At 38.1% G+C, this 13885-nt stretch overlaps 1 protein-coding gene across 4 annotated transcripts in view; it reads left to right on the top strand.

Moving 5' to 3' along the window:
* EPHA7 (EPH receptor A7) overlaps positions 1-13885 on the top strand; it is a 268727-nt gene that overhangs the window by 232791 nt on the left and 22051 nt on the right. For 2 of the 4 annotated variants that reach the window (XM_060237267.1, XM_060237288.1), the window contains 5 exons: positions 451-559; positions 2360-2415; positions 7875-8000; positions 10610-10795; positions 11464-11525. In XM_060237267.1, coding sequence (XP_060093250.1) covers positions 451-559; positions 2360-2415; positions 7875-8000; positions 10610-10795; positions 11464-11525 — 539 coding nt within the window. Of the gene's footprint in view, positions 1-450; positions 560-2359; positions 2416-4400; positions 4937-7874; positions 8001-10609; positions 10796-11463; positions 11526-13885 lie in introns of those variants that run through there. The other 2 variants (XM_060237277.1, XR_009555332.1) reach the window with 2 other exon arrangements.

The following is a 13885-nucleotide window of genomic DNA, read 5'->3' as shown; positions in this document are numbered from 1 at the left end:
TGGCAAACAATGAGAACTTGGGTTTGGAGAGCTCTTGCACTCAACAGGTTCCCAGCAACACTGACTGACCCTAACTAGGATTGCTAGGTACCTGTTGAGTTCTAAAGATGTAGAACTTCTGCTATGAAAAGTCAGAGTCAAGGCTGATTCTAATTCATAAAGATATAATTTGTAACCAGTGGGCTACAATCACACACACTGAATAATGCACTTTCAATCCACTTTCAATGCACTTCCCAACTGGATTTTACTGTGTGAACTGACAAAATCCAGTCGGAAAGAGCATTGAAAGTGGCTTGAACGTGCATTATTTAGTGTGTGTGATCGCAGCAGTAGTTTAGTTTACAAAATATTTTACAACTTCTAAAGGTTAATAACCATTTCTGGTTCTTCTAATAATTGCACTTCAAAATTAATGTTTCTCTCTCTTTTTTTTCCCCTTGCTGGCAGCCACTGCTGTCTCCAGTGAACAGAATCCTGTTATTATCATTGCTGTAGTAGCTGTAGCAGGCACCATCATTCTGGTGTTTATGGTTTTCGGCTTCATCATTGGACGAAGGTACTGTTTTTAAGTTTTAAGTATTTATTTTGGTGCTTACCTGATGGAACACTCTACCAAGTGACGTTCATGCCCTGTGGGACTTAGTGCAAGAGATATTCCACCAGGCTTATAGTTGAGGACAGCAACAGTTTCTACCTAGCCTGACTAGATAAAGAAAGAAAATCCATGCAAATGCCTTTAAACTAAGGTCAGTCAAAATTACACAAAATATTCTGCTAGCTTTCATAAGGTCATAATAATCCTTCAGACAGATGTTACTAAAATTAAAAAGTTAACGAAGAAAAGATGTTGGGTGCTGACAGTATATTAACATTGTAATCCTGTGCAAAGTTACTCAAGTCTAAATTCACTGACTTCAGTGGACTTAGAATGGAGTAACTCTGCACAGGATTGCATTGTAACTTGTTTGGTGGTGTTAGATGCCAGGACTCAATTGAGGACTGTATCACAGAAGTTAAGAGCAGTAGCCTAACCGGTGGGGGGGGGGGGGGGGCACCACAAGTGGGAATCTCATTTTCCCTTCTGGCAGCCCTATCCTGTCCCCTTCCCTTGCTTCATTTTCTTCCCACCAACCTTCACACCACCCCAGTCTCCAGCTTTATTTTTATTTAATTATTTATATACTCCCTTTCTCCACAAAGAGAAGCCAAAGCAGCATATATGATTCTCCTCTCCTCCGTTTTAACCTCACAACCCTATGAGGTATGTTACACTTAGGCTGAGAGTGTGTGAATAGTGCATGGTCACCTATCCATAGCAAATTGTGGATTCAAACCTGGATCTCCTGGATCTTAGCCTGATATTCTTACCACTACACCACATTGTCTTCATGTGGAACACTCTACCAAGTGACTTCATGCCCTGTGGGACTTAGTGCAAGAGATGTTCCACCAGGCTTATAGTTGAGGACAGCAACAGTTTCTACCTAGCCTGACTCCTTCCTTCTCCCTCCCTTCCCATGGGGGTAATGACACCAACTGGTGAATTTAAGTGTCATCTGTAAAGTGTTGTTGGAATGTTTTTGTATTTTAATTGTTTTAACTGGCTTTTAAATATTTATATCAGAAATGTTGTCCACTGCTCTGAGTCCTGTATACAGAGAGCCAATTTGGTGTAGTGGTTAAGTGTGCGAACTCTTATCTGGGAGAACCAGGTTTGATTCCCCACTCCTCCACTTGCAGCTGTTGGAATGGCCTTGGGTTAGCCATAGCTATCGCAGGAGTTGTCCTTGAAAGGGCAGCTGCTGTGAGAACCCTCTCAGCCATGGTGTGGGGGGAGAGATATAGGAGACTGTAAGCTGCTCTGAGACTCTGATTCAAAGAGAAGGGAGGGGTATAAATCTGCAGTCTTCTTCTTCAATAAATAAATGTTAGACAACTTCAGCTTTGAAGATTATACATGCTACCTGTTTTGTTAGCTGTGCAACATAACTCAGTGTGATGGTGAAGGTGCATGAATAAGATCTTCAACAAGTTGTTGTTTGTTTGCCCTATATAGGATGTAGTGAACATAGGGTGGAATCAGCAGCACCTCTGTGTGTACTTTCCAGTTACACACAGGGTTCTTTAAAAAAAATAAATTGTACTGTTACTTCCCATGCCTCTCCTTTTCCACATATGCATCAGACAGATTTTCTGTTATCAGTGTCAAGATTGAGATAATGGTGAGGTAAGACCTATAAGGAATTCAGTGCAACTTCCTTTATGTATCCATTCTTCATTTACAACTGTAAAGAATAGTAGAATTAAAACTGTTTTTAATTATTGATTTTGGTAATATTGTGGTCTTTCTTTGCAGGCACTGTGGCTATAGCAAAGCTGATCAAGAAGGAGATGAAGAACTTTACTTTCATTGTAAGTGTTTTGCTGTTATTTCCCCCAGGAATTTCCAGACTAGTTATAATGCATTGGGACTGGCAGTAAAAGAATAGAGACAATACTATAGCAACATTCATAAAAAGGAACAACTATAATTTTTTTTAAATGCTGTGTAAACAGCAAGTGTGAAGTTAAAAACTGTAAAAGAAGTATGACCTCTTCCAAAAGGACACAGAATAAAATCAACATTGTTCACACCGCAGATTTTATTGCTGTGCATTTGTATGATGTATGACTGTTCTCAATCCACAGTTTCCTTTGGAGTCTTTTGAATAAGTGTTTCACAGTATCATAATGGTCCCTCCCACGATACTGTGATTGATAGCTAGTTAGCTCAGTTGCTGTTTGATTTTATTCTTTGTTCATCAAATCTCTTCTTATGAGAGCTAGAGCTTCATAATCACCTGAAGGTTTAAAAGAATCCTATTAATCCAAAATGTAGTTCAGTTACACCAGCAACTATAGTATTCATAGACTAACTGGTATAGAAAATACCTTAGTCAACAATGTAAATTGTTACTGGAGCCTTGGTTTTTATCTGCCAATTTTTAATTGACAGAATTCACAGTTCACATCTTCACATCTTCAAATGGATGTTTTAAGGCCATTTAAGGAAGATAATATTCCCAAAATGATAGTTGCACTCTTCTAAGTCAGTTGGTCTCAGTGTGCTTAGAAAGACATCACTCTGCTTAGGACTGCATTATAAGTAATACAACTAACCATTTTCTCAGTTGCTTACATTAGGTCTCATATGTCATTTTAAAAAAGGTAAAGGTAGTCCCCTGTACAAGCATCAGTTGTTTCTGACTCTGGAGTCACATCATGACGTTTTCACAGCAGACGTTTTACAGGATGGTTTGTCATTGCCTTCCCCAGCCATCTACACTTTCCCCCCAGCAAGCTGGGTACTCATTTTACCGACCTCGGAAGGATGGTAAGCTGAGTCAATCTTGAGCCAGCTACCTGAACCCAGCTTCTGCCAGGATAAACTCAGGTCATTAGCAGAGTTTGGACTGCAGTACTGCAGCTTACCACTCTGTGCCACAGGGCTCCTTTCATATGTCATAGGATACATCTTATATTCTAATAGTTGAATGTAGGCTGGTGTGCAGATACCTAAATCCACAGATCAGGTTCACATTGACAGAAAACAGATAGTTCTGCACACTCAAGAGACTTGCAGAAAAATCTGAAAACATATATACAGATGTGTGTGTGTAGGATTTATACCTCCAAAATAAAACCACATTGTCTATGCACACACTTACCTTCATTCTGAGCCACTTCAGCTTTAGACACTACAGCTGCCGCAGTGAGGCCCAGTTGTGTGCAGAGCCACAATGGGCTCAGCAGCTAGGGGCAGTAAGATTCCCTCCATGCAAGTATCATGAGACACCACTTGTAGCATAAAGTTAGACATACACAACTTCAGTGTCTTTAGTTAAAGCAAATGAATGTTGGGTGGTGGCCAGTGAATTTTATGGAACAACTACAGCAAATTTTAACATTCTGGGATTGCACCACCTCCACTTGAATCAGGCTCTGTTGCAGGTGGCAGCAGGTTTTCACTACTGCTGTTCTTTGCAATGAAATCAACTGCACCACTCTGACAGAATTGGTCGCATATGGAGGGGGAAATGGTTATGTTCTTAATCAGTGGTAAAAGAGCACCTTTGTGGTTCTTAGGCTTTCCCAGCTCCACTTAACCCCCTTAGTGGTCTGGAATCAAATCCCAAAGAACACTGTCACAACCTGCTTCTAATATAGATCACTTGCTGCATTAGAATGATTGCCGGTTTTGCAGAATAGTTCTTAATATAGAGGATCAGTCTATGTAACTGAATGAAGAACTACAACCTTTCTTTGGGGGAAGGAAGCATAAATATTTTGGATATTGATGCTTTAATACCTGGTAGAAGCTCTAAACATGTAACTTTTTTAATTTTTTCTATTTGCAGTAATCTGATTAGAACTTTTCAACAGGACTCAAGAAAAATCCCATTCACAAGCATTTCATCTTAAATTAATTAAAATCAGCATTGTTAATGTGGTTAACTCATTCTTTGACTGATTAACAGCAGTTATTCAACAACACTTGTGGTGCAGATTATCTGTTCAGAGTACACTACATATCCAGAAACAATGTGTTCACTGAAATTGGTTCCTGCCTCATATTTCATGGACAATCAACATCCTGGCCACCTATGTGGCTCTGTTCCAAACATCTTGTTTATTTTCTCAATAAATTGATCTTCCTGGAAGATTGGTGGATACCTAATATAAAAACCATGAAATGTTGTGAACTCTAAAATTATCACACACTAATTCATACTTTGGGCAAGATATAAAGAAATCAGTGTGTGCACCTAAAGCATTTCTGCATGTGCAGAAGAGCTTCTTCAGTTTTAATGTGCAACTAGAGTCCACCATACTGTTTCAGATGCCACTGTGTTGGGATTCATAACTTTCAGGAGCTGCTTTTCCAGCACTGTGTGTATCCTTTTGATGCATTAATGCAGACATGTATTCATTACTGTGATAAAATAACTGAATAATTTAATGTAATCTACTTGATTTTAGAACTTGATTGGTTAATAATATAATTTTATAATTGAACAACAGACATGTTAAAAGAAATTCTCAAGAAGACCAAATGGAAATTCAGATTTAGACACTTAGCATTTGGGTCCTACTATTCCATAGTATATGAAACAGCATAAGGACTTGGTCATAAAAGTTTATTTCTGGTGGTTCATAAGCTTTTTTTTTTTTTCATTTAAATAACATCCCCCAGTGATTTGGTCAAAGTCAAGTGAAGGTTTCTTTTTGGTCTTTTCTACCCTCAGAAAGTAAGATCAGTTTGTTTATTCATGTTTCCTAAGTTTAGATACTAAAAGACTTAATTAATTTAATTAAAATATGGATCGAAACCTTCCCACCCTTAGGAAAACCCAACAGGGTGCTCTACATTATCAACAGAAAATAATGGAAATAAGTTCTTTATGTTCTGAGATGTTTTTTCTAATAATAAAGCAATTGCAAATGTTATACTACTGAAATAAAGCTTCATCAGAAGGTGAGAGACTTACTAAGACAATCCCCTTTTAGTTGCAGTGAGTCTCTTCACATCTCTAAAATACTTTTAAGTCATTTTAAACATTCCCTACTGAGTGATGTCTGAGGAGGAAATGAAATTAATTGTGTTTCCTTTAACTTGTGTCTGTAGGGAAAGTGAATGTGCTAGCCAAAGAATGATTTTCCCCAGCATACACTATTTTTAGATTGCAAGTTTCAGGGAAATGTAAATAAGCTACCCAATAGCCTAGTCTTAATAGTCAGAAACTGAAATTGAAAATAGCATTTTGTTCCTTCATTGTATTTCTTTCAAGAAACCTCGTTATCCAATATCTAGGAAAGTTTAAAATCTGTCAGAAAAGATTATCTACTGTGAAGCCTACTATGATTATTTTTTTTGAGGGGGGGGGACCTGTTTTTTCTCCCAGACCTTTAGACAGAAAGCATAGTATTTAATTTGATTTGACCATTGCTTCCAGGAGGAAAAACTAAACACCATGCTGTATTTACCAGCCATTTACTTTTCCTCCCATTTTGTTTCTGTGATAGTAAGGTGATCCTGTGATATTATGATATTACAATATTTCCACAATAACTTGAAAAGACAACCCTTTAACTAGCTTTCAGAGCTCTAAGTTTAATAGAATATCCTCTCTCTCCTTTCAATTCCCCTCAACTTTCAATAACCCCAAGTGCTACAGCTTTAAAGATATAACCACAATGGATGAGTTTAAACCTATTCCTATTTACATTTTGTTTCCTCCTACAATTTTCTTTTAACAATGTCTTTGAATCTAAGGCAGTGTTATTTCATGTTGGTATGCCAAAAAAGCTTTGACCTGTCAAAATGTTTTATGACAGCTTGTATAAAGAACCATCAAAGACCCATTTGAGATTCACAGGGTTACCTCCAATCCGGGCCCCTTATCATAAGCACAAGAAGATGGCTCATTCTCCATCTGTCCGCTTGAAAGCACAATAGAGATGGTTAACCTATTGTTTCTTTTTCTGTTCTCTTTCCCCCCTGGTTGTGGATGTAAATAAAAAAAAGAGCACTTACCAGCTCAGGGAGCTTAGCCATTATCATTATGATTAGCAATAAACCGATTGAAAAGTGCAGTGCAGCAAAATTAACCGATTCAGCTCCATGGATAACCTCCATATCACTAGAATTGCTTTTCCATGGAATGTCTAACAATGCAACTGAAACATGCAGTACCTACTGATGGTATTGTATGAGACTGTTTCATTAACAGCTTCCTGGAAGATACTAGTCTGCTTCTGAAAAAAGCTTTTGATCTGGCTAGTGCTTACTCTATGGCCGATGTGTCATCTAGAACAAAAGCTCTTATGTCATTTCTCATATGACATTTTCCCTAAATGCACAAGCCTATATGGTTAATAAAAATGCACGGCAGGAGTCCCTCCCCCTTATGGCCAGCAGACAAATGTTTTTATGTGATTTAAGGGGTGGGATAACTTGCATGAGTTCCCTGCAGCACTGATTTTTGCATTCTGTTACGAGTATGTTCTCATTTAGGAATCCCTTACAAGCATGTTCTCATTTAGGGAGATATAATTAAATGATATGGCTAAATCAAACAAAATTTTATTCCAAAAGCATTGGTATTTCTCCAAATCAGAGGCACTCACAGATTATGAAATAGAATTAATTTCACCTTCTGAATATGCATATTTTCAGAGCATGGGGCAATATGTTTCTGATATGCTAGAATCTAGGGGAAAAGACATACTGCAAAACAATAATTTGTTACACAGTCTTGCCTCCATACGACTAAATGTATCAGTGTAGTGTAAAAAAAGGTACAAATTAGTACTTGGAGGTGCCTGGCCCAAATCCTGTCCTTTGAGGATTATCAGTTGGTCCTCTGGATTGCCAGACCAGAAGCAAAGGAGTAAGCAGTCGGTATGGCAGTTAGATTCATTGAATATCTTGTATATGGGGGAAGATTTCTATCCTATATTAAAGAGAGCTGGGCATGCTGGCAGAGACATTTTACAAAAGGTCACGTATGATTCCTGGCATGCCCTGTAAAAAAGGTGTCAGATTTTCTTTGCTTAAGACAATGGAGAGCCACAACTAAGAGCCACAGTATTCATTGAGATAAATAGGAGACCTAACTGGGTATCACACTCAGTAGGGAATGTTTATATGTACAGAACCCTCTTCATAGCTTTACAGGAAATCTCTGAATCTGAAAACACTATTGCTTGATTCAGATGGTTTGGCAGAAACTTCACTGTTCCGCGGAGCACTCTGCATAATGAAATTCCAAGGTTGGCTGCACAATAAGTGCTTTGCTTCATCACAGTCATGCTTTCTTACATCATTACAGTTAAATTTCCAGGCACCAAAACCTACATTGACCCTGAAACCTACGAGGACCCAAATAGAGCTGTCCATCAATTCGCCAAGGAGTTAGATGCCTCCTGTATTAAAATAGAGCGTGTGATCGGTGCAGGTAAGCTGGCTGTGGCTTCCTTATACAACTCTTCCATTTAGCTGGGATCGAAACTCATACATCATGATGACAGGGAAATAATTATATCTGAAGAATGGAGCTCTTTGTCGGTATGAGACTGGTCGGAAGCAATGAACCTGCATTTGTTCATAAATGTAGAATAAATAAATAAATATTATGGTCTTGTTTGGTAATGAGCATGTATGTGTTTCCATTTCCTTGTTAAAAAAAAATAAGATGAAAATTTTATATTGCAAATGTCAATAATTTCATTCACCCCTGCAGGCTTAGAGAAGGAGGCCTGCTTGAGTTCAAGTTCTGATGACTGTGTTTGTGTAAATATTTTCATTAACCTCCAGAGGCAGACTTTCTTGCATATACATGTAAAGAAGCCACCACTGAAGTTATATTATGGTTGCTACATTGTTATTGGTTTTATAGAGAAAGCTTTTCTTGAGGGACTATTTGAGGTGTCATTTTTAACGTAGTTCATTGCTGTAAGAAGTCCTTGCTTTGTGAATGATGGTAATTGTACTGTCATTACATTAGTTTTCTTCCTTTTCCACATATTTAGGCAGTGATATTTGTGGTGGAGAAACTTGTTTCCATTTGTTTGCATTAATAAGATATGTGACACTTTTATTGCACTAGTTCATGTAGTGAAATTAAGTACCCACGGGCAAGAAAAATATCAAATACCTGAGACTTGTAAAGGAAAGATTCTTTGACTTCCTCTGGTTTTATGCAGTGCTTTTAGAGCCCCATTTTTTCTTAAATCACCCTTGCTGCGATTTGACAAGTGCTGTAAATTACACGTGATATTCTTTATTTAAAAGGATGGGGAATCATTAATTTAAAGGGGGGGTACCTAGGCAATGAAAGCAAATAAGAAACACTTACTGACCAAACCTATGCTTGTTTACTTCAAAGTAATTTCCCAATCACTGTGTTTGGATTTGCAACCTTAGAATTATTTAATGGTGCCCTAGTGATAGAAATCCAATGCATACTGTGGCTGAATACTCTTTTACCTAAAAAACTTTCTATTGAAGTCTTTGTCTTCCCACACAACATGTTCAGAAACATGTAACATTGGAGGAGAGCTTTTTTATAGCCACAGATGAAAAATTAACTCACTTGAAATTGGCAGCTCCATTGCTAACATAATCCTTTATATCAGGGGTGGCCAACGGTAGCTCTCCAGATGATTTTGGCCACAACTCCTATCACCCCCAGCCATTGGCCATGCTTGCTGGGGCTGATGGGAGTTGTAGGCAAAAACATCTGGAGAGCTACCATTGGCCACCCCTGCTTTATATGTTTAGAACAAAGCTGAAATATGTATAGAGTGGTGAGATATGGTTTCCTGTCTCCTTCATTAATATTCAGTCTCATGAATCACATCTAACCAAATAAGGTTTTTTTCCCTCTCTTCCCATGTTCCTTGTCCTTTCTTGCTGTTTATAGATGGAGCAGCTATGTTTCCTTATGATACTGACCCATACAGAAGAAGTTAGCAGGTTAACTGGTGGGGTTTTCAATAATATAATTAACTAACTGCTGTCTCCATAAGTAAAACTGCTATTTCTCAAGACAGTTGTAAACAATACTATGGTCAGTGTCTTTGGTAGGTTATGAGTATGTGAAACCCATAATTCATAGCAAGCACTCTCTGATATAGGACTTACTTGGAATAATAGATTAATGATTTGGTATATGATTAATAGTGTAAATTTACACAGAGTTCATTGTGCTTAGATGGAAGTAACTTCATAGGCCTGCACTGTAAATCAGCTTTTGACACCATGAGATAACAGTATTTACATTTCTGAATATGAGGTAAATCTGATTCAGTTGTAGTGTTTTTTTAAAATGACAAATAATATTCTGCTGGCACATAATTAAATGAATCTACAAGCCCTAAGGGTTTTTTTGGAAAGGAGGGGTGCAATAAAAGTGTTGTTTGTGCTGATCTGATTTATCATGCAGTTCATGGAGCATTTTAGTTACAAATATTGAACGGCACAATGGACCAGTAGTAGTGAGCTGACAAAGGCAACAAGAAATAGCTACACCAGTCACATCAAATATAACATGTGGTATATCTGTGTGACAGATGGAAAAATGGCATAGAGTTCTCTGTATGATTCCTTTGATATTGTGCTGCAATTAGCTGTGGAGGAAAAGCTACCATTTTTCACATGGTTGATATGTGTGTTTGATTTTGATGAGAGTAGCATATTTTTTTGCTCTTTTTAAATTGTTGACCTCTTGTGATACCAGATATGCACAGGTATGGATGCTTGCTAGTCTTTGGTTCAGATTCAGACATTTTCTTATACTATTACTAGGGTACGGATGCAGTAGGCCAAAATGTCATCATTCGACACATAATCCTACTAAAATGAACTTCTTCATGCCACTGATTTCAGCAGGAGACTATTTAGCACTTGCTTAAATATTTCCCATTCAAATGAATTTTTAAGCACATAACTTCGCTTAGATATACTCCAAGTGATACAATTCAAGTCAACATATGAATGTTTTAATTCTGATTCAAATATGAATGGAAAGTGGTTCCCCGTCACATAGTATGTTTTCCATTTCAGGAGAATTTGGTGAAGTATGCAGTGGGCGTCTAAAGCTTCCTGGCAAGAGAGATGTTGCAGTAGCCATTAAAACATTGAAAGTGGGATACACTGAAAAGCAAAGGAGGGATTTTCTTTGTGAAGCCAGCATCATGGGACAGTTCGACCATCCCAATGTTGTTCATTTAGAAGGGGTTGTTACCAGAGGTAAGTAACTGCCAAATCTGTTGTTCAGACAACATTATGAATGGCAGAAAATTGCTGCTTCCTTATTTAGAAGATTTGTATGTCAGTCTTTCAGACATGCTTGAGGCAGTTCACAACTAAAGTAATAAAACAAAACCAACCAAGACAGTAAACAGGAGTTACTGCACTCACAGTCAATTATTCAGATTAGTTATTTGTATGTATTACCTAAATTAATAGATTTTCTTCTGATAGTAATTAACAAAAACATAATTTATGCTCGAGCCAAAGAAAACGTTGATTCATGTATGATGAAAAGCTGAACAATTTGTGTGTTTGTGATTATTGATATTCTCTCATTTAGCCTTGCATAGAAAGATAATTATTATGTCCTCTAGTATTAACTGAAGTGTCATTTTCCCCAGTCCTGTTCACACAGCAGGAATAAGGAGAACATAGTGACATTTTGATTTGTATAGTTTAATTTTGTCAATCATGACCATACTCTAGACACAGACATTTAAGGACTTATCAAAACTCGGCAACTGTGCTAGAAGTTTTAAGAGCACTCATGCCTTAGCTATTCTTCCCTTCAAAGGAACAACATGTGTTTTATCTAGGGAAAACCCCCCACTCTGTTCAGATTATAATTTCTTTAAGCAACATGTGCTTTTTTTTTTCTTTTTTAGGGAAACCAGTAATGATTGTAATAGAATACATGGAGAATGGAGCCCTCGATGCATTTCTCAGGGTGAGTGAGTGCCAGAGGGAAACATATATAGCACTTCAAGAATAAAATATATATGCTACCAATTTAGCATAATAAAACGTTTTCAGTGTAAAATGAGAATGCAGAAAACATTAACAGATTTCTGAATGGTCTCGGCAAAATCAGATTAGAAATTAGAAGTCCAGACGGGATCAAACAAAAAGCATTTTTGCCCATCTAAGTGATCCAATGTGGGGCAGATATAGTGGTTTTGATTACGATCATAGACTGCGTCCTGAAGCCATATTTTGGGAACACATGCTTTGGAGACACATTTGTATCTTTTCAGCATGGTAGACAAGAAAGTTCTTAAATTAAGTACAGCAGCAATTTATAAATGAATGCATGAAAAAAAACACCCCACATTAGCATTCAGTAAGGAAGTTTTAATAACTTGTGTAAATTTGCCATTTGGGGTAAACTTGAAAACCCTACTGAGGACCAGAAATAAATTATTTATTGCAACATTTTTATCTCACACTTCCATCCTATACAAGATACCCAGGGCAGCTTACAGAAATGAAAAAGATACAGCAAATAAAAATAAAAACCATGCCATAAAGTCTGCAAAAAAACCCACAAGCCAGAAAAATAAAATCATTCCTCATCCAAAGTACATTAATCATCAGTCAAAATCCAATGGGTTCATTTCAAAGACAATTACCAGTCATAGTCCAGACTGTCTAGACTCCAAGGGCCCTTTAAAAAGTACCATTATTACCAGATGTCAAAATCCATATAAAGAATGGCCAAGCAAAACAATCTTAACAGGGTATTCTTGTTAAGAATATAAGAAGATAAGAGAAACCATGTTGGATCAGGCCAATGATCTATCCAGTCCAACACTCTGTGTCACACAATGGCCAGAAAACCAGGTGCCATCAGAAGGTCCATCATTGGGGCCCTCGCCACTGTTGCCCCCCGCCCATGCACCAAGAATACAGAGCATCACTTAACCCAGACAGAGAGTTCCATCAATACCCTATGGCTAATAGCCACTGATGGACCTCTGCTCCATATGGGGCGGGGGGGGGGGACAACCATACTGGTCACACAAAATCTAGAAAAAGAAAGAAAATCCATGCAAATGCCTTTAAACTAAGGTCAGTCAAAATTACACAGAATATTCTGCTAGCTTTCATAAGGTCATAATAATCCTTCAGACAGATGTTACTAAAATTAAAAAGTTAAGGAAGAAAAGATGTTGGGTGCTGACAGTATATTAACATTGTAATCCTGTGCAAAGTTACTCAAGTCTAAATTCACTGACTTCAGTGGACTTAGAATGGAGTAACTCTGCACAGGATTGCATTGTAACTTGTTTGGGGGTGTTAGATGCCAGGACTCAATTGAGGTCTGTATCACAGAAGTTAAGAGCAGTAGCCTAACCGGTGGGGGGGGGGGGGGGACCACAAGTGGGAATCTCATTTTCCCTTCTGGCAGCCCTATCCTGTCCCCTTCCCTTGCTTCATTTTCTTCCCACCAATCATCACCCCACCCCAGTCTCCAGCTTTATTTTTATTTAATTATTTATATACTCCCTTTCTCCACAAAGAGGAGCCAAAGCAGCATATATGATTCTCCTCTCCTCCATTTTAACCTCACAACCCTATGAGGTATGTTACACTTAGGCTGAGTGTGTGTGAATAGTGCATGGTCACCTATTCATGGCAAATTGTGGATTCAAACCTGGATCTCCCAGGTCTTAGCCTGATATTCTTACCACTACACCACACTGTCTTCATGTGGTGGCTGCTGTGAAATAGTAGTAAGTCACCAGTTGATCAGTGCTGGGACTGAATGAATCATGCAAGTTGTGTAGTAGTGAGTTGCCTAGCTGTTGATACAAGGCCTGACCTTGACCAGTCATTCATCCAGGATAGAGGAAGGGACTGGGAGACCATATAGCACTGGAAAGGCCCTTCTCTCCTGAAGCTGGAAGTCTGGCAATACTATTGTAATTGTCTAGTAATGATCCCCCCATGGCCAATGAGATCTCAGTCCATTAATTTCTTAAAGCTGCAAGCACACACACACACTTTAACATATAATGTTTAGTGTAAATTCTTATTCTCAAATATTAGCTAAGTGTTAATTCACATATCACTCTATGTCCTTTACACAGTGGAGCATGGGGCAAACTTCAGGGTGTGCTTTTCTCCCTCCCCTCTTCTGCGGTACAATTTATATGAAGAAAGTTAAATCTTGTATACTCATATACAAATAGGCCCTAAAAGGTGTGATCCATTGGACATTGAAAAGGGATGCATGGCACAGCAGCTTATGTCCCTAGCACATGGAATTTGCAGTCTGGATGTATTAAATGGTCTAACATGCAGAGA

This window comes from Heteronotia binoei, chromosome 1, assembly GCF_032191835.1.
Source record: "Heteronotia binoei isolate CCM8104 ecotype False Entrance Well chromosome 1, APGP_CSIRO_Hbin_v1, whole genome shotgun sequence".
NCBI lineage: Eukaryota > Metazoa > Chordata > Lepidosauria > Squamata > Gekkonidae > Heteronotia > Heteronotia binoei.
The sequence above is the reverse complement of the archived record's forward strand: the minus strand, read 5'-3'. Positions and strand labels throughout refer to the sequence as shown.